Raw genomic sequence first — 27,706 nt, forward strand, 5'->3', positions numbered from 1 at the left:
GGGTGGGAAGAGGGGAAGTACACAACGGATGGAGATCACCCTCAAAGGCCCAATAATTAATTAATAAATGTTTGTGGAAAAGTTCGATGTTGATGTTATTATATTTGTTTACTGTTTTGCCGCTTATCTCCATGTTCTGAGAGCGAGTTTTGTTAGTTCATGAATTGTTGGTTTGTTTCTAATTGTTTGTCCTGAATAAATGACACAGAGTTTGTAATATAAATAACAATTTTTATTGTGATTTGACTCATTGTAGCTTTGCCCGGGGGTGCGGGATGCTTGCAATGATGTGCTTCTTCATCCCAGAAGCCATCTTCTCTGTAAATAGTTAGAAGCGGTGTCTTATCAGTGGCAATATTGTGCGTCTCCCTCCCACATTGGTGCTGCTGATCCTCCTCTTCATCCTCCTCTCCCTCTTCCTCCTCCTGAGGTGGTGCACCAATCCCTGGTGGCAATGGCTGGGATTTAATTATTGCAATGTTATGAAGCATGCTGCACACAATGAAAAGTGAGACTCATTTGGGAGAGTACTGCAGGGCTCCTCCTGAGTGGTCCAGACACCGGAACTGATTGTGTGCTCAATGATGTTCCTGGTGGCGCTATGGCTATCATTGTATTGCAGCTCGGCGGGGGTGTTGGGGTTACGGAGTGATGTCATCAGCCAGGTGCAGTGTGGATAACCCTTGTCCCCGAGGAGCCCATCCACTAGGTTGACGTGGTGCTTGGAAGAGGTCTACGACACCAGTCTGGCGCAGGATAAATGCATCGTGGCTGCTGCCAGGATAGCGGGCATTGACGGCGAGTATCAGCTGTCTGTGGTCACACACCAACTGGACATTCAGAGAGTGGAAGCCCTTGCAGTTTCGGAACACCACTGCATTCACATGAGGTGCCCGCAATGCCACATGCGTGCAGTCAATGGTGACCTGAACCATGGGGAAGCCCACTATCCTAGCAAAGCCACATGCGTGTTTGCACTGTTTGTCCCCGGTCATGGGGAAAAAGATGTACTGCCGTCTCCTTTTTCTCTCTGTATCCACTTTATCAAAATTTTTCATAATTTTAAAGACCTCTATTAGGTCACCCCTCAGCCTTCTTTTTTCAAGAGAAAAGAGAGCCAGCCTGTTCATCCTTTCCTGAAATGTATACCCTCGCATTTCTGGTACCATCATTGTAAATCTTCTCTGCACCCTCTCCAGTGCCTCTATATCCTTTTTATAATATGGCAACCAGAACTGCACGCAGTACTCTAAGTGTGGTCTAACATTTAGTTCAATACATGTTTAGCATAATGTCCCTACTTTTCAATTCTATCCCTCCAGAAATAAACCCTAGTGCTTGGTTTGTTTTTTTAATGGCCTTTTAGTGATTTGTGTATTTGTACTCCTAGTTCCATTTGTTCCTCTACCCCACCTAGACTTGCACCCTCCAAGTGATAAGTGACCTCCCTATTCTTCCTACCAAAATGTAATACTTCACATTTATGTGTTGAACTTCATTTGCCAATTATATGCCCATTCTGCAAGTTTATTAATGTCCTCCTGTAACTTGTTGCAGTCCTCCTCAATATTGACTATCCCCCCCCCAATTTGGTGTCATCTGCAAATTTAGAAATTGTGTTTTTGATTCCAAAGTCTAAGGGCTAGATTTTCAGTATAGACAGTTTTGGGGCGCTAACCTTAGCGCCCGCCCGCAGTTAGCGCCCGCCCCAAAGTAGCGCCCCGTTGCCGGAAATTCAGTGGCTTCGCCCTAAGAGGTTGGTGGAGCGCTAAAAGAGGCGTTCCACTACTATCTTTAGGCGCTAAGCCGGCGGTGCAAAGCGCAGCGCCCGAGCTCGGGCGCAGCGCACGGCAGACACTCTGGTGCCAGTGAGCTCTTAAAGGGGAAGGGAGCATGTGTTTTTTTCAAAGGCAGAGTCTGGGGGGGAAAGGTCAAGAGAGACAAGGTGGTGGTGGTGGTGGTGGTGGTGGTGGTGGTGGTGGTGGTGGTGGTGGTGGTGGTGGTGGTGGTGGTGGTGGTGGTGGTGGTGGTGGTGACAACAACACACTGGAGCCTTCCACACATGCAGAGTGCCTGTTATAGTGGAGGAGGGGCGCCCTTTAATTTGCGCTCCCCAGGGTGTGTTGCGTTCCATTTTACAAATGCTCTGGACGCCAGCCGCACAATGGGGCGGTCCGACTGAAGTTTGGATTCGGGGCGGCCAAAGGGCGTTGCACGAGGATGTGACGTCATTTTCTGCGCGCGCATCCGGGCGGCCGCTAAACTTTGCGCCGGCGCTAACGGGCAACCTAATTTGGGGCGGAGCGCAAACTGCGCTGCGCCCGGGCGCTACACGCATAGCACCCGAAAATCACTTCTCTTAAGGCGCTAACTGCTGGCGCAAGCAACTGAAAATCTAGCCCTCAATTGTTAATGTAAATTGTGAACAGCAGTGGTCCCAGCACTGATCCTTGTGGAACACCACTACCCACCTTCTGCCACTGTGAATAGCTACCTTTACTCCACCTCTCTGCTTTCTCTCCTGAAGTCAGCCAGCAATCCATTCTGCTACTTGTCCCCCGACACCGCATTCTCTGACCTTGTTCATCAGTCTATTATGGGGTGCCTTATCGAAGGCCTTTTGAAAATCCAGATAAATTACATCTACTGCATTACCCTTGTCTACTCTCACTGTTACCTCTTCAAAAAATTTAATTTGGTTGGTCAAGCAAGACTTTCCCTTTTGAAATCCATGTTGACTGTTCATTATTATATTTTTGGTTTCTAGATGTTCTTCTATTTTCTCCTTTAGTCAGGATTCCATTATTTTTCCTACCACCGATGTTAAGCTGACTGGTCTATAATTCCCTGGACATGTTCTATCCCCCTTCTTAAATATCAGTATTACTTTAGCTATCCGCCAGTCCTCTGGCACTACACCTTTTTCTAATGAATTATTAAATATGCGTAGTGATGCCTCTGCTATATCTTCCCTAGATTCTTTTAAAATGCATGGATGCAATCCATCCGGACCAGGGGTTTTATCCTCTTTGAGCTTGATTAATTTATTTAATATATCCCCTTTTTTATTTTAAATGATTTTGAAGGGAGAGGGATTTTGCATGTATAGGGATTCGATGGAGACAGGACTGTTTTAACCTTTTTTATCAGCTAGTTGATTTTGCAATTCAGCAGTTTACAAATTGGACATTGCCCAGTCACTACTGTTTAACATAGAATTCACAGCCTTGACAAGGTCAACATTCTGCAAATAAACATGGTTGAGTGATCGTGATGTTTAACAATCAGTCAGTGTCGAGCATGAATCAACACAATAACGTCAGAGGGAGTCCACTTCAAGCTGTACAGTTCTCTGGCTATAAGACACTCACATGGGAGTGATGTGGAGGATGACTGAGATATTTAACATTCTCAATGATTACTTCTTTCAAATATTAATGAGGAGAACTGGAGGAACATTTCCTCCACATACAGTGACAATCCAAATAAAATTAACTTCAATACAAATCAAATGAAAGTCCTGAAACCCTAATGGTGATCAAAACAGACAGATCCTAGTGACAGCTGGTTGGTCAATTGTCAACATACCCTGGAGACTGTGGTCATGCCTGGCTGAGGTAATGGATTACCAAATCTGCCACAGGGTTCCAATCCTATCTCCACGTTGTAATGATCAATAACATGTCATTCTATAGTGGACACTAGGTGGAGCCGTAGAGCTGTGTAGAGCTGTATGTATAAGACTACACTACCCAGCTGTATGTATATTAAGACTACATTACCCATGAGGCACTAGGCTACCCACAAGGCAGCAGTCAAGATGGATACCTCTACAGATACTGTACCTAGTCCACATGTGCTCAATAAAAGTGTCTAGCAAAAGCTAGCTGTGTTCATAATAAGAATGTCTATTTATTAATGAACATAAGATGATACCAGGATGGTGAAGATCTGCTGAAAATTGTGAAAAGCGACATGGAGAATTTGAAGCCACCAGAGCGTTTGAAACTCACAGGAAATATCGACTACAATTGGCAGACTCTTGAACAACAATTCGAACTCTACATTGCAGCCATCGGATTCGGTACGAAGCCAGACGCAAGGAAGATAGCGTTGCTGCTTACGGTTGCAGGCCCACAGGTGATAGAGGTATTTAATACATTTGTATTTAATCCAGAGGAGAACAGAGAAAAATTAGAACATGTGCTAAAAAAATTAGATGCACATTGCTCTCCCAAAAAGAATGAGACCTATGAAAGATACATGTTCTGTTCAAGGACACAGCAGCAAAATGAGACTTTTGATAGCTTTATGACTGATCTGAAACTGAAAGCATAGACATGTAATTTCTCTGAGCTGAAATCATCCATGATTCGTGACCAGATTGTGTTTGGTATTCATGATAAAAAAGGTCAGGGAACGTCTGTTGAGAGAAACCGAACTAAATTTGGAAAATGTGTCGAAGTCTCGACTCCCGAGTAAGACTCTTAAACACATAGGGCTAGATTTTCAGTTGCTTGCGCCAGCAGTTAGCGCCTTAAGAGAAGTGATTTCCGGGCGCTATGCGTGTAGCGCCCGGGCGCAGCGCAGTTTGCGCCCCGCCCCAAATTAAGTTGCCCGTTAGCGCCGGCGCAAAGTTTAGCGCCCGCCCGGATGCGCGCGCAGAAAATGACGTCACATCCTCGTGCAACGCCCTTTGGCCGCCCCGATTGCAAACTTCAGTCGGACCGCCCCATTGTGCGGCGGGCGGCTGGAGCGTTTGGAAAAAGGAACGCAACACAACCAGCGCGGGCCCCGGGGGGCGCTAATTAAAGGGAACGTCCTCTCCAGTATAAAGGCCATCCATTATTTCAGAAAACAGTCTTGTGCAACGCATTTCTGGAGACACAACAAGGAGGATAGCTAACTGGTTTCAAGCAGCAAGAGCCAGGTATTTTTGGACTCAGGCAACAGCGCTGCAAGTGGCCATTTGGAAATTAGAGTGTTTGCCAGGATTTGATGGGGGTTGCATGGGGTGCCAACGCGGAGCTGCAGCTCCATGTCCATAGGGCTCGCAGACGCATTGTGAGAGGGGCAGCCCTGGCTAGAGGCAGAGGGGGCTACAGGCGTCGGCCACGTAGGCCTTACCCAGTCAGGCTATACCGCCAGCAGCGCTCCTACCTAAACATGAGTGCCGCGCGATGTGTTAAAAGGCTCCGATTCCGGAAGGGGGTGATTGCAGAGATCTGCCACCTGCTTCACCGAGATCTGCGGCCAAAGCTCAGGTGCAGGACGTCTCTGTCGGTGGAAGTGAAGGTGACAGTGGCATTGAACTTCTATGCCACCGGCTCCTTCCAATACGCTGCTGGGGACATAGCAAACATCTCCCAGTACGGCGCGCATCGCTGCATCCGCCAGGTGACCGAAGCACTGTTCAGAAGGAGAAGCCAATTCATCTCCTTCCCCATGGCCCTGGAGAGCCAGCATCAGCGCGCATTGGGATTTTCCAGACTCGGGGAATTCCCCTTGGTGCAGGGCGCCATTGACTGTACGCATGTGGCTTTGCGGGCCCCTCTGGAGCATGGCGAGCAGTATCGCAACAGGAAGGGCTACCATTCTCTGAATGTGCAGCTGGTCTGTGACCACAAGCAGCGCATCATGGCAGTCAATGCCAGCTTCCCAGGCAGCAGCCACGATGCCTTTATCCTGCGGCAGAGTACTGTGCATGACATGTTCCAGGCACAGCCTCCCCCAAGAGGATGGCTACTCGGGGACAAAGGCTATCCTTTGTGCACCTGGCTCATGACCCCGCTCCGCGCGCCCAGGACCGCTGCTGAAGAGGCCTACAACGAGAGCCATCAAACCACCCGCAACATCATCGAGCTAACTATTGGGGTCCTCAAGCAGCGGTTCCGCTGCCTTGATCGCTCCGGAGGAGCTCTCCAGTATTCGCCGGACCGGGTCTCCCAATTTGTGGTGGTTTGCTGCATGCTACACAACCTGGCTATCCGCAGGACTCAGGCACTGCCACCTGACGTTGGACCAGCACCTCAGGAGGAGGAGCAGGAGGAGCATGAGGAGGAGGAGGAGGAGGAGGAGGAGGAGCAGGAGTACGTTCCCAGGAGGGAGCGACCAGGGCCAAGGGCCGCACGACGCCACCTTATTACACGGTACTTCTAAGCCCCCTGTCAGGGAATGGCCAGGGGCCATGAGGGAAGATGAATGCAGCCGCTCCGCAAGCCCTCAGCCGGCGAAGCCAACAAACACTAAGAAGAACAACCATGGAGACTGCATGAATAAAGATAATTTTTTATTAAACAAAAATGAAAAGCCCTTCCCACATGAATCCCCAAAAACAATAAACGGGCCCCACAAAAAGCCCAACAAACGACTCACTCCCACAAACTGGGGAGGAGCCACTCCACCTTTATTGAAACCGGGCCTCAACGTCGGCCTAACGCAAAAAAAAAGCCCTCCAAAAGCACAACCATGGGCAAAATAAAGATGGCCACCGCCATATTAAAGGAAAGCTGGCCACACCCTCTACTGAGTGGCCCGCGAGGGCGAGACCTTGGCCAGCATTTTGCCTCCCCTGCCCTGCCTGCTGCTCCTTCGCAAGCTCTGCCCAGTGGCTGCTGCGAGGCTGGGGGAAGGCGCCTGAGGCTCAGATGCCCTTCCGCCAGATGCCGCTGGGGGGCGGCCTACACGGCGTTTGGGCCTCGAGGGGCCGTCTCCTGAGTGGCGCACCTGAGCCTGGCCACCATCAGCTGCAGCCGCTTGCCCTTGACGGCCCAGAGGGGGAATGGCGGCGACGGATGGCGCAATGTGGGCCAGCAGGCGTCTGGGATGCGCTGGCTGGTGCTGTGGCGCGGTGGCACTCGGCCGGGCCCGCACTGCAGGATCCGCAGCAATCAGCCGACGGCCGGCTTGCTGGGATGGTCCAGCGCGGCGCCTGCCCTGGCGATGCCTGCCTGAGACAGCGCGTGTGGCAGCAGTGAGTGGCCCTGTGGTCCTGGTGTGCGCGCGCATCACATCCGCCAGGGTCTTGACGGCATCAGTTAGCATGCGGCCAGTCGCGGCAGTTGCTGCCCCGAACTCGCGCACACTGGTCGCCAGCGACTCGATGGCCTCAGGCATGCGCCCCACCACGCTCATGAGCTCCGTGTGGCGCCGGTCCGAGTCGTCGGCCATCTGATCGAGCTTCCGCACCTCCTCCGAAGTGAAGGTGTCCGGACTGGAGTCGCGACTCTCCCGCTGGGGAGGAGGGGGCCGAACTAGGGGACCCTTGCCGCGTTGGTGACGGCGAGTGTGCCGAGCAGCAGCACTCCCCTCTGATCCTTCCCCCCTTTGGGGGGAAGGCCGCGGGCCACGCGCACGGCTGCTGGGTGGCTGGACGCCACTGGTCCCAGAAGCTGCATTGCCCTGCGACAGTTCCTCCAGGCACTCGTCCAGTGAGGAGGTGTCGAGCATTTCCTCCTCTCCTGCGGGACGTGACTATTCCCCCGAAGGTCCAGCTTGCTCCTCCTCCTCCTGCTGGTTGGAGGTGCTGTCACTGGCAGCCTCAGGGTCCTGGTCGTCACCAGCTGAAAGCAGGAATGCACAAGAGTAGCTTCAGAGTGAGGAGACGGCGTCAGCGAGGGAGTTAGGACTGGTGGGATTCAGCGCATTGGTGGGACAGTGGCAAAGGAGGTAGCTCGGATGGGCCAGTGCGACGCGAGAGGGCCAAAAGGCGAGGTCCTTACCATTGCCGGGCAGTGGAGGGTCGGATACACCGCACGCTGTGGGGACAATCACACGTGCTCCCATGAGCACACACACGCGCTCCTCCAGCTGAGTGAGCTTCTGCAGCTTGGCGCGGCCACCCCTGGCACGGGCCTGGCGATTAAACGCTACTTTAGCCTGCAAGAGAAAGGACGGGCTGTAAGTGCGCAGTGAAGCCCTGATGTAGTGTGCACTGCCTCCCATGGTGGAATAGCTTGGACAGAGTGAAGCCCTGATGTAGTGTGCACTGCCTCCCATGGTGGAATAGCTTGGACAGAGTGAAGCCCTGATGTAGTGTGCACTGCCTCCCATGGTGGAATAGCTTGGACAGAGTGAAGCCCTGATGTAGTGAGCACTGCCTCCCATGGTGGAATAGCTTGGACAGAGTGAAGCCCTGATGTACTGTCCACTGCCTCCCATGGTGGAATAGCTTGGACAGAGTGAAGCCCTGATGTACTGTCCACTGCCTCCCATGGTGGAATAGCTTGGCCAAAGTGTAGAGTGCCGAATGGCCATTTGATGCTCATGACTGTCCCAATGCTGCTGGCTGAGGGCTGGCCAAAAGGACTTTCAGGTCCCTTTGCCCATCATGTCAGGTGTACATGCAAGAATGAGGAGGAGACTGGAAAGGCTACTCACCCTCACAATCCTGGTCAGATCGTTGTATTTCTTACGGCATTGTGTGTGGGTCCTGGGGGCATCGCCGGTGAACGTCACCCTCTGGGCGATCTGCTTCCAGGCTTTGGTGTAGTCGTGGTGGGTTGGATTCCTCCCACTGTCTGGAAACAAGATCTTGCGCCTCACCTCCAGAGCTGTGACCATGATGTCCAGATCACCCTCTGAGAAGCGCAGGGCACGCTGACGGGCCTTCTCTGGCGTTGCCATGACTCCCTGGGGCTGAGCAGTAGTGTTGAGGCCTCTTTGCAAGGCTGCAGTGTGCAGGGCGTGGCAGCAGACCAATTCGTCCCTTCCCCCTTTAAGAGCTGGTCGGCACCACGGGGTCTGCTGTCAGTGCAAAAATGACCGCACCCGTGCTGCGCCCCGCCTGGGCGCTATCCCTCTGGACCGCCGGCTTAGCGCCTAAAGAGAGTAGTGGAACGCCTCTTTTAGCACTCCACCAACCTCTTAGGGCGAAGCCACTGAATTCCCGGCAACGGGGCGCTACTTTGGGGCGGGCGCTAACTTCGGGCGGGCGCTAAGGTTAGCGCCCCAAAACTGCCTATACTGAAAATCTAGCCCATAGTATCGTTAAAGACAGGCTTTATTTGCTTGCAAGGGAAGAGTTGTGTAGACAAGGGCTACATCAGACCTCTTCAAAGTAATACAGGAGTTGTAGTATATTTATACAGTATAGAAGCAAAACAGGCTTTCTATGCCACATGACATAGTATTGAATCATAACTGATTACAAAGGCACAGACCTTGCGAATTATTGAAACAACGTATTCCGGGCTGCGTTAGAATAACGAACGGAAATACCTTGGGATCAGATTAACTAATCCTTTATTATGGGATCTCTCTGTTCCCTCTGTTCTCTCACTGTACCAACTGGGCCTGTGGGCCGATGTTTACCTTATCATGTCCTTGGCTGTTTGTTTGGTATAATGAGGCTCCTTGTTAAGCTTATCACAAACAAGGAGTACGTATATAACATTCCTAAATTATCTCGTTCCCTTGAAACATGATTAGTGAATCATGCTGTTGGCCATTTTAAAGTTTAAATGGATTTCATTCTATGCCCAAGAAGCCATTTTAATGTCTAACTGAAAAACTGTACTTCCACATTCTTCCCTTTTGTCCTTACTAGGACAACATAACTGAAATTAACCTCTTCCTATCGGTCCTCGTACTAAATTTAGATTTTAGCCAAGGATACCGACTTCTTTTCCGTTTGGAACCATCCCCGGGATTTACCTGTATTGATGGTTGACCTTGTTTAAGATCGTCTTTCTTCTCTGTCTAGTCTTAGTGTTTGGGCGTGTGTTCTTGTAGGGTTTAATTATGTTTGATTTGATTTCAGGTTTATGTCTTTGTATAGTTCTGCAGCTTATATTAGCCTGCAGTGTTCTAATTTCCCTGCAGCTTATATTAGCCTGCAGTGCGGGTGCCACGATGCACTTTCTAAAAGACAGGGAACAGCAGCTTATAGAGGAGGACTAATTCATGGCCTACACAGTTTATAACTAACCTGTGGGGTTCTCCTAAGCACAAGTGCTTCTATGTAAGCCCCCAAAGTGCGGACCAAGTGATATACAAAGTCGACGACACTGGCTTGTTGTTGAAGGGAGTCCTCTCTCTTTTTCCTAGCCTGCAGTTCCCATTTGAAATGGAAAATGTGTTTTGCAGAAAGAGGAGAGCATGTGGAATATATATATATATGTATATATTTGTCTAAGTTTTCTAATCCCTATAATTGTATTTTATTCAATCGTCTCAGTTCCTCATCCAGGGGACCATTCTTTTCCTCTACTGACTTTACTTCTCTCTGTATCATCATATTCATCGTAGGCAAGACTGCCTTGCCCAACCTATTGCAACAACACTTAATCATTGTGACAAACAGAGCAATGCATACAATCAGGGCTATCACTATTACTAGTCCATGCAATAATATTTGTCCTACTGATCCCAGCCATCCTCCCAATATCCAGTCAGCCCAGCCTTGGTTCTTTGGGTTTTCATACTGACTTACTGCGTCTAGCATATTCGTAAGACATGTACAAAAAAGTATTCACGTGTAATTCTCGTTTCTTTCGGGATCTTTCCCCATCTCCTTGGTATATTAGACTCAGTAGTCCGATTAGTATACAAAATATAAGTAACGTCTTCATTGTTAGAGTCTTTCAAGAAAAATCAATTGTCTCTATTCGGCGCCTTCTTGCAGTGGGATGCGTGAATCCAGGAAGATCTTTCCTTGACTTTTACGGCTGTGTTTGTTGTTAGGAGCACTTGATATGGTCCTTCGAAGCGTGGTTGTAGACCGTTCTTTCTTTTAAAAACCTTCACGTAGACGTCATCTCCTGGTTCCAAGTCGTGGCAGTTTCCCTCTGCTGGACTCGTTTGAGCTTCCTTTACCTGTTGGTGAAAGCTGGAAATACATTTAGTTAATGCAATGCAATAGTTTAGCATAGTCTCGTCCATTTTATGAATGTCCATTTGTTTCACCGTAAATGGTGCTGAGAATGGCAGTCTTAGGGGTCGTCCCATAACAATCTCATGTGGAGACAGTCCATTTGTCCTGTTAGTTGCTGCTCGCATTATCATCAATGCTAAGGGTAATAGTTCGACCCATTTAAGTCCAGTTTCATTGCAAAGTTTAGAAAGTTTATTCTTCAGCACTCCATTATGTCTTTCCACCAGTCCTGCGGATTGTGGATGATAACTGCAGTGAAGATGCTGGTTAATCTGCAAAGCTTTACATAGTTCTTTTATAATTGCTCCAGTGAAATGCGATCCTCTGTCGCTTGAAAGCTGCATAGGTATTCCAAACCTTGGTATGATTTCTTTTAACAAGCACTTTGCTACTGTTACAGCATCATTCTTTTTACATGGGAAAGCTTCAACCCATCTTGAAAACATATCTATAATTACTAACACATACTTAAATCCTAAACATGGAGGTAATTCAATAAAATCCATTTGTAAATGTACGAAAGGGCCTGATGGATTTGGGTGGGAGGCAGCCTGTACTTTCTCTGTCTTGCCTGGATTCATTTCCTGGCAAATGGTGCACCTTTCACTAATTTGTTTTGCAATTGCCGAAATACCTGGTGCATACCATGTTTGATTAATATAGTCTGCCATCCCCCCTTTGCCCGCATGCGTGAAAACATGAACGCATCGAGCAATCCATGGAAGTAAAGACTTTGGAGCCACCATGCGGCCGTCATGGTGAACCCATACCCCTTCAGGCGTTTTAAAACAAAAATCCCTTGCCCAACTTAACACTTCGTCCGAGTTAGCCTGTGACTGAAAGGCTAAAACATCATTAATAGAAGGTGGGTCATTATCTGATTTTTGTTGACGCAAAACAAAGGCTGAGACCTGTGGCCCTGTATCCGACAGAGCGGCTGATTTAGCAGCTCTATCTGACCGCTCGTTACCCAGGGATATCTGATCCTGACTACCTGTATGAGCCTGGCATTTAATAACTGAAATCTTAGTGGGACACACTAGAGCCTTCAAAAGATTATTGATTTGCTCAGCATTCTTAATAGTTGATCCTGAGGAAGTTAGAAACCCCCTTAATTTCCAGATCTGTCCATAATCGTGAGCAACTCCAAAAGCATACCTGGAGTCGGTATAAATGTTAACAGTTTGATCAGTAGCCAATATACAAGCTCTGGTAAGAGCGAAGAGTTCTGCTTGTTGCGCTGAAAATGATTGAGGTAGTGAGAGCGCTTCCACAACTGAATGATCATCAGAAACGGCATACCCAGCCCTAGGTGATCCCTTGTCATCCCTAAGGGCCGATTCATCTACGTAGAATACCAAGTCACTATTAGGAACAGGAGTTTCAGATAGATCTGTTCGGGGCTTGGTAGCTAACTGGGTAACCGTGTCACAGCAGTGTGGGATTACGTCCTCTTCTGTGGGTAGCAGTGTGGCTGGATTCAAAACTGAACATCTTTGAATTATGAGATTGGAGTGGGATAACAGTTCAACCTCATATTTGCTGCTACGGGCTGATGTTAGATGCTGAGTGGTGTATTTTGATAACAGAACTTCCACTGAATGTGGTACAAACAAAACAGTTCGGTGATTAAGCGTGATGCCTTGAGCCTGTTGTACAGCGTAATAGGCAGCAGCTAGAATTGGCAGGCATCCAGGCAACCCACGTGCAACGGGATCCAATTGAGTAACTGTCTTTTATAGTCGTGTCTTTTCCCGTGCCTTCATAAAAGGCAGTGCAATGCAGATTCATGTGCCAGCTGTTCTTGTAAAAGGCACATAGTACATCTACCGGTCGGAACGTGTATCTGCAGTCCCTTTTCTGAACAAATTATTGTTGCCTGCATTTTGCACAACAAGTCTCTCCCTAAAAGGTTCATGGGGGCGTCGTCTGATAACAAAAAAGCATGTTGGCCAGAAAAATTATCTGCTCGTATTTGTAACGGTTGTGACCATGTCAGAGTCTGTGAGACACCAGAAAGTCCTATGCAGGTAACATCCTTGTCAGTGCATGGAATTCCTGTAGCGTATTGTTTTGTCAATAGTGAGGTTGTGGCTCCTGTGTCGATGAGAAAAGGGGCTTTCTTGCCTTGCATATTTATGGATAGATATGGCTCATCTCTAGAATTTAGCGATACTAGTGGTAATTGGAGAGTGTGGGTATTGTTCGGGGCCGTTTCTCCGTGTCATGCTGAATAATTTTGCCCTGGGTATCCGAATTGTCCTTCCGTATTTTGACCTCCCCAAGGATTCCCTGTTGTAAAACCTGCCTGCGGACAAGTGTGAACCTGGGCTTGGGTATTTACATTGTTTGGGGCACCTCTCCATCCTTGATTCTGCTGCTTGGGGAACGGGCAGTCGGACTTCCAGTGTCTGATCTGACCACAGTTAAAACACGGAGAGTTTGTGCCTCTTCCGTTCCACTGGCCTCTGCCAGTCCCTCCTCTACTATTTCCTCTAAATCCGCCTCTGTTATACCCTCTACCTCGTCCTCTGTAGTGGCCTTGATAATAAATGGTAGTCTGGGCGGTCGGGGCTGGAGAAGCTGCCTGCTCCATTAACAAAGAAATTTTACTCTGATCTTTATTCCTTTCCTGTGTTGTCTCAATTATCTTATCTAGTGTTGATTATATTCTCCTGACTTACAGCACTGGGGTCGGGTGATTCACCACCCGCTGCGCCTTGTTGTTGCACTTCGTATTCAGGAGGCGGGGCTGGTCTTCTGAACCATCCCTGATCCTCGTCATCACTGGAATGAGTCGTGGGCATGGGAGGATATTCACAGGAAGGAGCGGTAGGCTTCGGGTTTTGTCTTAAAGGCATTAGCGTAACCTTTTCTTGTTTAATCAATTTATTCATTAGATCTCTTTTCTTATTTTTGTTCTCAATTTTACTTGCTAATATGCTGCGTTCCTTACGTTTTTCTGCTTCCCTTTTCCAATCTGAGAAGGCAGACCAATTTACTGACTTTGCACCCCTTCTCCTTGGGTCTCTGCCTGCTAGGCAGTTTTCTAGACACGTGATTCTATCTAGATTAAATGTACAATCCACGGGGAAAGGGTGTCTGTCTTTCTTGGTCCATCTAGCCCACTTAGGTAAATCATTTATGGATATCTGACCATAGTAGGTAAAGACATAAGGAGCGGGAGTTCCTTTTCTTTTTCTGGGATCTTGCTCTGTGCAGCTCCCATCTTAATTTGTATGTTTTTTTTTTTAACTAGGCTCTCTTCTTCTAGATCGCAAGTTTCACCCCTTACCCCCTTATGATTATTACTGACTGTCCAAAGGACCACAAGTGATGAAAAATAACAAGTAATAACAACAGTCAAAGAAATGATAAGCAATGCAGCTGCCCAAACAGGCAAATAGACCAAATATTCAGACATTTATCTTATACTTTAAACTAAACAAATAGTCAATTCTCAGTTTGCGTTATACGCCACTACAAGCTGAGTCCTTAACGTTTAACTTATACTTTATGTGAGAGTTTTCTGTCTTAATGTTGTCAATAGTCAACAAAAATGGAAAACAATTATTACGATAATTCTTAACCTCTGTATTCATATAAAATCCTTATGCTTTAATGCAAGGGGCTTGAACCCTCATAGAAGGTATCTCAATGGAGAATAATCCTGGACCTGATAATACAGATCTTAAAAAATTACAGTGACAATACTCAAACGATACTTTCTGCCGCGGGACTCAGCCCCGGCTCAAGGGACCCACCCTTGATCAAGGGACCCACCCTTGATACTGCAGTTTTAACTTGGTACCTTATCTGTCTGGGACTCAGCCCTGTCGACTTTCCTCTTGCCTTCTTTGTCCGATACTTTTTCTTTAAAGACTTGAGTTGTCAGTATTCTCCTCCTTTCAGTGGTCAACAATAAAAGAAGCAAAGGTTACAGGATTCAACTCAAGTCTAAAACATGAGTCTTAACGAGATCGCAGTACTCCCGTCGGAAGAAACAGACCACACCAACTTAATATCTAATGAGAAATCCTTTTATGTGATAAAGCATCACTGTGGCCATTCAGGATCTGTCATTAGAGATTCACGATGTCCTTGTCCGTGACTTACCGAAAGGCAGCAAGCGATCTCGGTGGAACCTCCAAGTAATACTGTCGAAGTCTCGACTCCCGAGTAAGACTCTTAAACACAAAGTATCATTAAAGACAGGCTTTATTTGCTTGCAAGGGAAGAGTTGTGTAGACAAGGGCTACATCAGACCTCTTCAAAGTAATACAGGAGTTGTAGTATATTTATACAGTATAGAAGCAAAACAGGCTTTCTATGGCACATGACATAGTATTGAACCATAACTGATTACAAAGGCACAGACCTTGCGAATTATTGAAACAATGTATTCCGGGCTGCATTAGAATAACGAACGGAAATACCTTGGGATCAGATTAACTAATCCTTTATTATGGGATCTCTCTGTTCCCTCTGTTCTCTCACTGTACCAACTGGGCCTGTGGGCCAATGTTTACCTTATCATGTCCTTGGCTGTTTGTTTGGTATAATGAGGCTCCTTGCTAAGCTTATCACAAACAAGGAGTACATATATAGCATTCCTAAATTATCTTGTTCCCTTGAAACATGATTAGTGAATCATGCTGTTGGCCATTTTAAAGTTTAAATGGATTTCATTCTATGCACAGGAAGCCACTTTAATGTCTAACTGAAAAACTGTACTTCCACAAATGCAGTGAAAATATGCCAAGCCAGCGAGCTAGCTCGAAAGCACGCGAAGACTTTCAGTGAAATCAATAATGATGCGATTGTAATGAGTGATAATGCTGCTGTCGGTGCTGTGTCCTACAAGGGGAAGAAACATGGGCAGAACAGAAATGAAAAGCAATCGGAGGATGACATTTTAAATTGTAAACGCTGTGGTTACAAACACCAGTTAAGACAATGCCCAGCGTTTGGAAAAATGTGCACAAAGTGTAATGGAAAGAATCACTTTGCCAAACAATGCTTTTCAAAAGTAAAAACTAAGAAAGGGCAACGAGTTAATGTAATTGAGGACACTGATGTAGGAATGGTGTCATGTGACAATATCAAAAATGATACAGAAAATGTGCAGCCCTCAGAAATGGACAATGCTGAACATAAAGTTAATGCAGTAAAAGAGGACAAATGGATGATCCCACTGCAGGTAAATGGAGCATTAGTTACCTTGAAACTAGACACTGGGGCAAAGCAAACTTAATCAGTATGAGTGACATTAACAATATGAAAGAGAAGCCCAAAATACAGAAAAAGTCAGTACTACTGAAGGACTATAATGGACAGAAAATAGATAGCTTAGGTGTATGCAGATTTAAAGTGACAGTCAAAGGCAAAGTGCATCATCTCATGTTTTCTGTTGTGGCTGAAAGACTTGATTCACTACTGGGTGACAGAGCTTGTGAGGACTTAGAACTGGTCAAGAGAGTTTACCGTATAAACTGTGCCATAAGCAGACCAGATGACTCGGTGGATTCTGTAGTGAATAATTTCCAGGATGTGTTCAAAGGATTTGGAGTTCTACCATTCACTTACAAGATCCAGCTAAAGTACGATGCTCAGCCAGTGGTACATGCTCCACGAAGAGTTCCAGCACCCCTGCGTGACCGGCTCAAGAATGAACTGAAAAGTCAATCGACTAGGAGGTCTGACAAGCCTGTCAGAGCAACTCCTGTATTCTTTGAGTGGACGTTGTTGAAAAGTGGGCGGGCTGGCGGATGGAAGCCTTCGGTCTGGCGTGGATGCAGCGGGAGGTCAACCACGTCGTGGTGGCTGTGCAGTCTCTACTGGCTGCTCGATGTCCAGGTGTGCCGGTTTGAGACGGTCAATGGATATGTGGTCGGGTTTACCACTGATGTCTACAGAGAAACTCTTGTCGCCTGTCTCCAGTATGCGAAAAGGGCCTGTGTAAGGGGCCTTGAGCGGATCCCTATGGGGCACCATGACGAATGAATACAAATTCAGCATTCTTTAGCTCCGCTGGTATGTGTGAAGATGGAAGGCCGTGATGCGAAGTTGGGATAGGCGCAAAAGCCCTGGCTGTTTCCCGGTGGCTGCTGAGTTGTTCAGCTGCGGACCACGGCTCAGTTGGAAGCGGCAGGAAATCTCCCGGTACGCGGAGTGGCTGGCCATACACGAGCTCCGCGGCGGACGATTGCAGGTCCTCTTTGGGTGCCGTGCGGAGACCCAACATGACCCACGGAAGCTTATCCACCCATCCGGCGCCTTGGAGGCTGGCCCTCAGCAATGCCTTTAACGATCTGTGGAAATGTTCGCACAAACCGTTTGCTTGCGGGTGATAGGCCGTGGTGCGGTGAAGCTTGGTGCCGAGACCCTGGGCCACAGCATTCCAGAGCTCGGAAGAACTGTGGACCGCGGTCTGAAGAAATGTCCGCCGGAACGCTGAAACGTGCGACCCACGAGGAGAGGAATGCTCTGGCGACATCAGCGGACGTAGTAGATGCCAGAGGAACTGCCTCTGGCCATCTAGTAGTACGATCGACCATGGTGAGGATGTGTGTGAACTCCTGCGACGGTGGAAGCGGCCCAACATGGTCGAATTGATGTTCTGGTACTGCGAACGTGGCCAATGGGGCCTTAATGTGACGTTGCACCTTAGACGTTTGACAGACGACGCAGGTGTTAGCCCAATCACGGATATCCTTACGCATTCCTCTCCAGACGAACTTAGCCGACATTAATTTTTGAGATGCCTTCACGCCAGGATGTGAAAGCCCATGTATGGCGTCGAAAACTTTGCGGCGCCAGGCAACTGGAACGATTGGGCGGGGATCTCCCATGGAGACATCGCAGAGTAACGAGATGCCTGCAGCGTGGAATTGCACATCGGTCGGTTGGAGGCTAGAGGTGTCGGTGCGATACGCCTGTGTTTCAGGGTCGGATGCCTGATCGGTAGCCATGAGGGCATAATCGATGCCCAGCTGGACCGCCCATATGCCTTTCTCGCGCGACCAATCAGCTACCAAGTTGTCCTTGCCAGCTACATGTTGGACGTCTGTCGTGAATTCTGAAATGAAAGTTAGCTGTCGCTGTTGTCGAGCCGACCGCGGTTCGGCGGTCTTGGCCATGGCGAAGGTCAGTGGTTTGTGATCTACAAACGCAGTGAAGGGCCATCCTTCTAACAAAAAACGGAAATGGTGGATAGCCAGGAACAGCGCCAGCAACTCCCGGTCGAAAGTGCTGTATTTGCGTTCGTTGCGCTGGAGTTGGCGGCTGAAAAATGCCAGTGGTTGCCACATCCCGTTGACCCACTGTTCCTGCACAGCGCCTATGGTGGTAAGGGCGATGGTGGCACCTGGCAGAGGGTGCGCCAACATAGTTGCATTGGCTAGAGCGGTTTTTGTGTTGTCGAACGCGTTGTCCATTTCGACCATCCAGGCTATTGTATCCTTTCCGGCCTTGCCTTTGAGGGCCTCGTAGAGGGGCTGCATGAGTCGTGCTGCCTTGGGCACAAAGCGGTGGTAGAAATTCACCATGCCCAGGAATTCTTGAAGAGCCTTGGTGGACTGCGGCCTTGGGAATGCCGTAATTGCTTCGACCTTTGACTGCAGCGGAATTGCACCCTCCGAAGTAATGCGGTGGCCCAAGAAGTCAATCTGTTGTAGGCCGAACTGACACTTGGCCGGGTTGATTATGAAGCCATGTTGGCTGAGGCGCCGAAAGAGGGTGTGGAGATGGCCGACGTGTTCCTCTTTGGTAGAGCTGGCTATCAGGATGTCGTCAAGGTAGACAAATAAAAAGGGAAGATCCCGCAGGACCGAGTCCATTAGTCGTTGAAAAGCCTGTGCGGTGTTCTTGAGCCCAAATGGCATCCGTAGAAGCTCGAACAGTCCAAAGGGAGTGATGACAGCCGTTTTCTGGACGTCCTGCGGGTGTACGGGAACTTGGTGGTAGCAACGGACGAGGTCGACCTTGGAGAAGATTGAGTGTCCCGCCAAATGGGCGGAGAAATCCTGTATATGCGGGATCGGGTACCGATCGGGCGTAGTGGCATCATTAAGGCGTCGGTAGTCCCCGCATGGCCGCCATCCACCGCCGGGCTTCGGGACGATGTGGAGAGGCGAGGACCAGGGACTATTTGACCGGCGAATAATCCCCAGCCGTTCCATCGTGGCAAACTCTGCCTTCACAGCCGCGAGCTTGCCGGGTTCCAGGCGCCGAGCTCGCGCATAAACCGGAGAGCCAGTCGTAGTAATGTGGTGTTTGACACCATGCTTAGTGGCCGAGAAGGAGAAAGTGGGCTTGGTCAACTCCGGGAATTCACCTAATAGGCGAGTGAACTCGTCCGGCGAGGACAACATGCAGGAGACAGTGTGCGACATTGCGGAACTGCGGAAGCAAGGGATGGAGTGGAAGGTGGCCGCGCTGACCAATCGACGATTTCTTACATCCACCAAGAAGCTGTTGGCGCATAAGAAATCCGCGCCGAGGATGGCTTGCGAAACCTTGGCTGTAATAAATTCCCACTGAAACCGTTGCCCGCCGAAGCACACCTAGACCCGCCGTTTGCCAAAGGAACGAATGGCCCCCCATTAGCTGCCACGAGGGAGAGGCCGTGCACCCCAGACTAAATATCGAGTGCTGAGGCAGGAAGGATGCTACACTGCGCCCCGGTGTCGCATTAAAAGCGCCGGCCTGAGAGGGAATCTGTAATGTAGAGGAGCTTCCCGGAATTTCCAATCGCCATCGCGGCCGTGGAACGTCCCTCAGACTCGGTCCTCCTTTTCTGGAGTTGCTGCTGGTGTTGATGTCGGTTTTTTTTTTAGGCGCGAAACTGCAGGGAGGGCGGCAGCCTCTGGCTTTCGCGCCGAAACGGGCGTGGTAAAAACACAAGCCAGGGGATGGAGGCGTCGGGGCGGCGTTCGCGGGGGAGGGGTGCCTCGTGGCGGCGCAGGTTTGCTGCGTGACCGCATAAATCGTATCTGCTTCTGCAGCAAGTGCTGCGCAATCTGTGGCTTCCGATCTGGCGAAGGCAGCCTGAACCTGCTCGGGTAGTTGACTCAGGAATAACTCCCGAAAGAGGAAACATTGCGGTTCTGAGCCAAGGAGCGTGAGCATCTGGCTCATTAACTCAGATGGATTGGAATCGCCAAGCCCGGGCAAAGCGAGTAGCTGGCGGGCACGCTCTGCCTTCGTGAGCCCGAAGACCTGTATTAACCGCGCTTTAAGAGTATTATACTTGCTGTCAACTGGGTTTTTTTTGAGCAGGCTGATGATCCGTGGGGCCGTGGAGCTGTCGAGTGCGGAGACCACGTAAAGTTAACGGGTCTGATCCGCAACAATGTTTCGGAGATCGAATTGTGCTTCTGCTTGGATGAACCAGGAGGCCGCCTGTTGTTCCCAAAACTGTGGGAGCTTCAAAGCCACGGAGTTTGCTTCCATGTTTCTTCGCGCTTCGCTTCTTCCGTGAAAATTGTTCACGAAAATTTGGGGTCACCACTGTAGGAATGGCTAGATTCCTAACTAAAGGACTGAGGTCGAGTCAGTCTATCAAACAAACGATGTTTAATACTAATCAACAGAGTTTAAAACGAAAACACAGGCAAACTACATTACAGGTCTGTACTCTTTGCTGGCTCCACGAGGACTGGCTAGGGCGGCTCCCCAGCCTGACATCATGACGTCATCACGTTTTCCCGCTGCTAGAGGATCACGTGATCAACGTGATGACATCATCGCGTTTGGTCTCATTCTTAAAGGGACCGCGCTATGTACATGCAATGATATGAACAAAGATACAGGTTCATTCTGTAGCTAATAATTTGTTAAAGATAATTATGTACATTAGATCAGAGTCCCCCTGGTGGCTCTGCCACAACATAAGAAATAGGAACAGGAGTAAGCTATTTGGCTCCTCGAGCCTGCTCCGCAAATCAATAAGATCATGGCTGATCTGATCTTGGCCTCAACTCCACTTTCCCGCCCGCTCCCCATAACCCTTGACTCCCCTGTCGCTCAAATATCTGTCTATCTCCGCCTTGAATATATGCAATGACTCCGCCTCCACAGCTCTCCGGGGTAGAGAATTCCAAAGATTCATGACCCTCAGAGAAGAAATTCCTTCTCAGCTCCGTTTTAAATGGGCGACCCCTTATTCTGAATCTATGCTCCCTAGTTCTAGATTCCCCCATGAGGGGAAACATCCTCCCTGCATCTACCCTGTTAAGCCCCCTCAGAATCTTGTATGTTTCAAAAGATCACCTCTCATTCCTCTAAAGGCCAATAAGTATAGGCTCAACCTTTCTTCATAAGACAACCCCTTCACCTCTGGAATCAACCGAGTGAACCTTCTCTCTGAACTGCCTCCAATGCAAGTATATTCCTCCTTAAATAAGGAGACCAAAACTGCACGCAGTACTCCAGGTGTGTTCTCACCAGTGCCCTGTACAGTTGTAGCAAATCTTCCCTACCTTTATACTCCATCCCCCTTGCAATAAGGGCCAACATTCCATTTGCCTTCTTAATTACTTGCTGTAGCTGCATGCTAACTTTTTGTGTTTCATGTACAAGGACCCCCAGATCCCTCTGTACCACAGCATTTTGTAGTCTCTCTCCATTTAAATAATAATTTGCTTTTTTTTTCTTCCCACCAAAGTGGATAACCTTACATTTTTCCACATTATACTCTATCTGCCAAATTTTTGCCCACTCACTTAACCTATTTTTATATCCCTTTCCAGATTCTTTGTGTCCTCTTCACAACTTGCTTTCTCACCTATATTTGTATCATCAGCAAATTTGGCTGCAGTACACTCGGTCCCTTCATCCAAATGATTAATATAGATTGTAAATAGTTAAGGCCCCAGCACTGATCCCTGTGGCACCCCACTAGCTACAATTTGCCAACCTGAAAATGACCCATTTATCCCGACTCTGTTTTCTGTTAGTTAGCCAATCCTCTATCCATGCTAATATATTACCCCCAACCCTGTGAGCTCTTATCTTGTGCAGTAACCTTTTATGTGGCACCTTATCGAATGCCTTCTGGAAATCCAAATATACTACATCTACTGGTTCCCCTTTATCCACCCTGCTCGTTACATCCTCAAAAAACTCCAGTAAATTTGTCAAACACGATTTCCCTTTCATAAATCCATGCTGACTCTGCTTGATTGCATTATGATTTTCTAAATGTCCTGCTATTATTTCCTTAATGGATTCCAGCATTTTCCCAATGACAGATGTTAGGCTAACTGGCCTATAGTTTCCTGCTTTCTGTCTCCCTCCTTTCTTGAATAGGGGTGTTGCATTTGCGGTTTTCCAATCCGCTGGGACTTCTCCAGAATCCAGGGAACTTTGGTAGATTACAACCAATGCATCCACTATCTCTGCAGCCACTTCTTTTAAGACCCTAGGATGCAGGTCATCAGGTCCAGGGGACTTGCCAGCCTTTAGTCCCATTAGTTTGCCTAGTACTTTTTCTCTAGTGATAGTGATTGTTTTAACTTTTGTAAGGATTTCGCAATAATTTTGAAATTTCCTACAGTTCCGAAGATTGATTTTTGATTAAAAGAATATCTGGGTAATATACCTTTAATAATCCAGGGATCAAAATGGCCGTCAGACCTCGTGGCAGAAGACAAAAGACATTGAAAAGGCAGCTTGTGTGTGTCTGTGAAAAAGGGGTAATCAAAGATGGCTGCCTGACCTCGTGTCAGGACACAGACTGTGGACATATGAAAAGGGAAGATCAAAAATGGCTGACTAAACTGCAATCAAAGGCAGTTCAGAGAGTTCCCCTCCCTGCAGAGACAATCGACAGAAACTGCTACTATGTTTACACAAAGGATTAACCACTTGAGACTGCGGTTTCAGTTTGACCACAGGACAATGACTTTTGTTTACACTAACTTCCAAAGCTGTTTACTCAGCAATTATAGAAAGACATGCTTTTTTTCAAACCAAGACAGCTCCATTCAAACTCAGTACGATGAATGGTAATACATTCACAAACCCAGCACGATAAATGGGTAATTCATCCAAACCCAACACAGACAATGGGGACAGTTTGGATCCCTTTTGTTCAGCCCAAATGCACCTGGATCTGAGCGGGAAGGTTTCAGCCCCAAATGGGGTATAAGATAGCTTCTCAAGAAGCCATCTCTCTCTCTCTCTCTGCCGCCTTGCCTCCGTGCTCTGCCTACAGAAGAACAGCTCAGAAGCCTGCCTAAAGGAGTGGAATACCAGCAGTTTACTTTTAAATACTGGGGTATTTTCTACTTCGGGGCAGTGAAGATCATAGACCACAGGGAGCATGGGGCAGGCGTTCATTGGTGAGCATATAATTTTCTGGCCCATTACAAGGCAACTTAGAATAGGTATAGGGGTGGGAATTAAGGGAATTTTGTTAGAACTGTAATTTTAGTCGATTTTCCCTCGTTGTGTCCGTTCTCTCCTCCCCTATTTAAGTAACAGTGTTGCACTAGCAGAGAAGTGCTGTAGTGAACACTGAGTTCTGTATTAAAAGTGCTGTATTTAAATAAAAGTGTTGCACTAAGCAGGGAAGTGGGCCTTAGTGTTAGGGCGGATTAAATACGTGGGGTTACGGGGATAGGGCTTGTGTGGGATGGCTGTCGGTGTAGGGACCGGGTGCTAGGGTTTGGATGATCAGCCATGATCTCGTTGAATGGCGGAGCAGGCTCGAAGGGCCGAATGGCCTACTCCTGCTCCTATCTTCTATGTTTCTATGTTTCTATGAAGTGCTGTAGTGAACATTAAGTGATTTGTAAGAAGTAAAGTGCTGTATTTGAGTAACAGTGTTGCGCTAAGCAGAAAGGTGCTTCAGTGGACACTCAGCAGCTGCATTAAAGGTGCTGTATTTAAGTAAAAGCCACGAAGCAGAGGTGCTGTAGTGAGCAAAGTGTACTGTATTAAAGGTGTGTTGCACTAGTTAAAGGTGCTGTATTTAAGTAAAGCCACTAAGCAAAAGAGTGCTGCAGTAAACGATAAGTGAACTGTGTTGAGCAAAAGTGCTGTACCAGGCAGAGGTGTGTTGTATCGATTATTTTTAAGTTGTTTCTTTCTTTTGTTTCAATAAATACTGGTCTGTTTTGCACCCGAACCACGAGTCACGTTTTTCTGTCTACATCGCTACCGAATAAGTCCGGCAGTCAGAACCAGGAATAGGGGAGCGCTTTGAAACCGCACGGGGGTCCCCGGAGCAGCTCAGAGGCTGCTGACTGGCCAGAGACAATAACCATAACCCCAACCCCCCATTATTAATTCCAACACTTTCTCCCTCCCAATAGCCCCTTGATTATCAATTATTATTGGGATGCTTGTAGGGCTAGATTTTCAGTTGCTTGCGCCAGCAGTTAGCGCCTTAAGAGAAGTGATTTTCGGGCGCTATGCGTGTAGCGCCCGGGCGCAGCGCAGTTTGCGCCCCGCCCCAAATTAAGTTGCCCGTTAGCGCCGGCGCAAAGTTTAGCGGCCGCCCGGATGCGCGCGCAGAAAATGACGTCACATCCTCGTGCAACGCCCTTTGGCCGCCCCGAATCCAAACTTCAGTCGGACCGCCCCATTGTGCGGCTGGCGTCCAGAGCGTTTGTAAAATGGAACGCAACACACCCTGGGGAGCGCAAAGTAAAGGGCACTCCTCCTGCACTATAACAGGCACTCTGCATGTGTTGTGTGGAAGGATCCAGTGTGTTGTTGTGAACGGTATATTTATGTTTCCGGCCACCACCACCACCACCACCACCACCATCACCACCTCCTCCTCCTCCTCCTCCTCCTCCTCCTCCTCCTCCTCGTCTTCTTTTCCCCCCCAGAGTCTGCCTTTGAAAAAAACACATGCACCCTTCCCCTTTAAGAGCTCACTGGCCCCAGAGTGTGTGCCGTGCGCTGCGCCCGAGCTCGGGTGTTGCGCTCTGCACCGCCGGCTTAGCACCTAAAGATAGTAGTGGAACGCCTCTTTTAGCGCTCCACCACTCTCTTAGGGCGAAGCCACTGAATTTCCGGCAACGGGGCGCTACTTTGGGGCGGGCGCTAACTTCGGGCGGGCGCTAAGGTTAGCGCCCCAAAACTGTCTATACTGAAAATCCAGCCCGTAGTGTCTTCTACCGTGAAGACCGATACAAAATATTTAAGAACATAAGAACATAAGAAATAGGAGCAGGAGTAGGCCAATCGGCCCCTCGAGCCTGCTCCGCCATTCAATAAGATCATGGCTGATCTGATCCTAACCTCAAATCTACTTTTACTCTCCATCCCACCCGAACCCATGTGATCTCCCGGGAGAGGCAAAAAACCAGGTAAAAAACCCAATGTGCCAATTTGGGAGAAAAAATCTGGGAAATTCCTCTCCGACCCATCTAGGTGATCGAAACTCATCCAGGAGATCACTCTGTCCCTGTATTTCCTACAGTACTTACCTTCTGTAAGAGGTGATCTTCACCCCAGCCAGGAACAGGCCCAATTTACTTTTGAAGGACTCCTAGCTGGCAGCCTGTTCCCGAGGTCTGCACTAATCCCTGTGAATAGAACCATCTCCTGAAATCTAACACAGAATTAGAACACAAGAAGTAGGAGCAGGACCAGGCTACACGGCCCCTGGGCCCGCTCCGCCACCCACAGGACCATGAGCGATCCGAACCTAGCCTCATGTCCGATTTCTTGCCTGCTCCCCGTAACCCCTAATTCCCCTTACTTCTAGGAAACTGTCTATTTCTGTTTTAAATTTATTTAATGATGTAGCTTCCACAGCTCTCTGGGGCAGCAAATTCCACAGACCCACCACCCTCTGAGTGAAGAAGTTTCTCCTCATCTCAGTTTTGAAAGAGCAGCCCCTTATTCTAAGATTATGCCCCCTAGTTCTAGTTTCACCCATCATTGGGAACATCCTCACCGCATCCACCCGATCAAGCCCCTTCACAATCTTATATGTGTCAATAAGATCGCCTCTCATTCTTCTGAACTCCAATGAGTAGAGTCCCAATCTACTCAACCTCTTCTCATATGTCAACCCCCTCATCCCCGGGATTAACCGAGTGAACCTTCTTTGTACTGCCTCGAGAGCAAGTATGTCTTTTCTTAAGTATGGACACTAAAACTGTATGCAGTATTCCAGGTGTGGTCTCACCAATACCTTATACAACTGGAGCAATACCTCCCTGTTTTTATATTCCATCCCCCTAGCAATAAAAGCCAACATTCCATTGGCCTTCTTGATCACCTGCTGCAGCTGCATACTAACTTTTTGTGTTTCGTGCACCAGGACCCCCAGATCCCTTTGTACTGCAGTACTTTCCAGTTTCTTGTCATTAAGATAATAACTTGCTCTACGATTTTTCCTGCCAAAGTGCATAACCTCACACTTTCCAGTATTACATTCCATCTGCCAAATCTCTGCCCACCTACTTAGCCTATCTATGTCCCTTTGCAGGTTTTTTATGTCCTCCTCACTCACTACTTTCCCTCCCATCTTTGTATCATCTGCAAACTTTGATATGTTACACTAGGTCCCTTCCTCCAAATCGTTAATATAGATTGTAAAGAGTTGGGGTCCCAGCACTGACCCCTGCGGAACACCACTAGTTACTGATTGCCAGTCTGAGAATGAACCATTTATCCCAACTCTCTGCTTTCTATTAGATAGCCAATCCTCCACCCATGCCAGAATATTACCCCCAATCCCGTGATTTTTTATCTTGAGCAATAATCTTTTGTGTGGCACCTTGTCAAATGCCTTTTGGAAGTCTAAATACACTACGTCCACTGGTTCCCCTTTATCCACCCTGTATGTTACGTCCTCAAAGAACTCAAGCAAATTTGTTAAACATGACTTCCCCTTCGTAAAACCATGCTGACTTTGTCCTATTAAATTATGTTTATCCAAATGTCCCATTACTGTCTCCTTAATAATCGACTCTAAAATTTTACCAACCACAGATGTTAGGCTAACTGGTCTATAGTTTCCAGCCTTCGGTCTATTACCCTTTTTAAATAAGGATGTTACATTAGCAGTTTTCCAATCTGCCGGGACCTTTGCTGAGTCCAGGGAGTTTTGGAAAATTATTACCAATGCATCCACAATCCCTACCACCACGTCCCTCAAGACCCTAGGATGTAAGCCATCAGGTCCAGGGGATTTATCCGCCTTAAGTCCCATTATTTTACCGAGTGCCACTTCCTTAGTGATTTTAATCGTATTTAGCTCCTCCCCCCTAGAGCCCCCTGTTTGCCCAGTGTTGGGATATTCTTAGTGTCCTCTACTGTAAAGACTGGCACAAAATATTTGTTCAGCGTTTTTGCCATCTCCATGTTTCCCACCATTAATTTCCCGGTCTCATCCTCTAAGGGACCAACATTTACTTTAGCCACCCTTTTTCTTTTTATATAACTATAGAAACTCTTGCTATCTGTTTTTATATTTTTAGCTAATTTACTTTCATAATCTATTTTCCCTTTCTTAATCAATCTTTTAGTCATTTTTTGCTGTCTTTTAAAGACTTCCCAATCTTCTATCCTCCCACTAGATTTGGCTACCTTATATGCCCTTGTTTTTAGTCGGATACTATCCTTTATTACTTTACTTAGCCACGGATGGCTGTCTTTTCTTTTACACCCTTTTTTCCTCAGTAGAATATATATTTTTTGAAAGTTGTAAAATAACTCCTTGAATGTACACCACTGATCATGTACCGTCTTACCCTTTAATTTATTTTCCCAGTCCACTCTAATCTATTCCGCTCTCATACCTTCATAGTCTCCTTTATTCAAGCTCAGTACGTTTGTTTGAGATCCAACCTTCTCACCCTCTAA

At 47.8% G+C, this 27,706-nt stretch overlaps 1 protein-coding gene across 2 annotated transcripts in view; it reads right to left on the reverse strand.

Annotated features, from left to right (window-relative positions):
• LOC147105952 (aldo-keto reductase family 1 member D1-like) overlaps window positions 1–27,706 on the reverse strand; it is a 316,229-nt gene that overhangs the window by 261,569 nt on the left and 26,954 nt on the right. Inside the window, exons 3-4 of one of the 2 annotated variants that reach the window (XM_086008563.1) lie at window positions 14,685–14,778; window positions 8,990–10,828 (exon numbers count right to left, since the gene is read on the reverse strand). The exons of the other annotated variant lie outside the window; for it this stretch is intronic. Coding sequence (XP_085864689.1) covers window positions 10,754–10,828; window positions 14,685–14,778 — 169 coding nt within the window. The 3' untranslated portion in view covers window positions 8,990–10,753. Of the gene's footprint in view, window positions 1–8,989; window positions 10,829–14,684; window positions 14,779–27,706 lie in introns of those variants that run through there. 2 annotated transcript variants of the gene reach the window in all.

The sequence above is a fragment of the Somniosus microcephalus genome, chromosome 16, assembly GCF_052327205.1.
Source record: "Somniosus microcephalus isolate GS21.2 chromosome 16, FLI_Smic_1.0, whole genome shotgun sequence".
Taxonomy (NCBI): domain Eukaryota; kingdom Metazoa; phylum Chordata; class Chondrichthyes; order Squaliformes; family Somniosidae; genus Somniosus; species Somniosus microcephalus.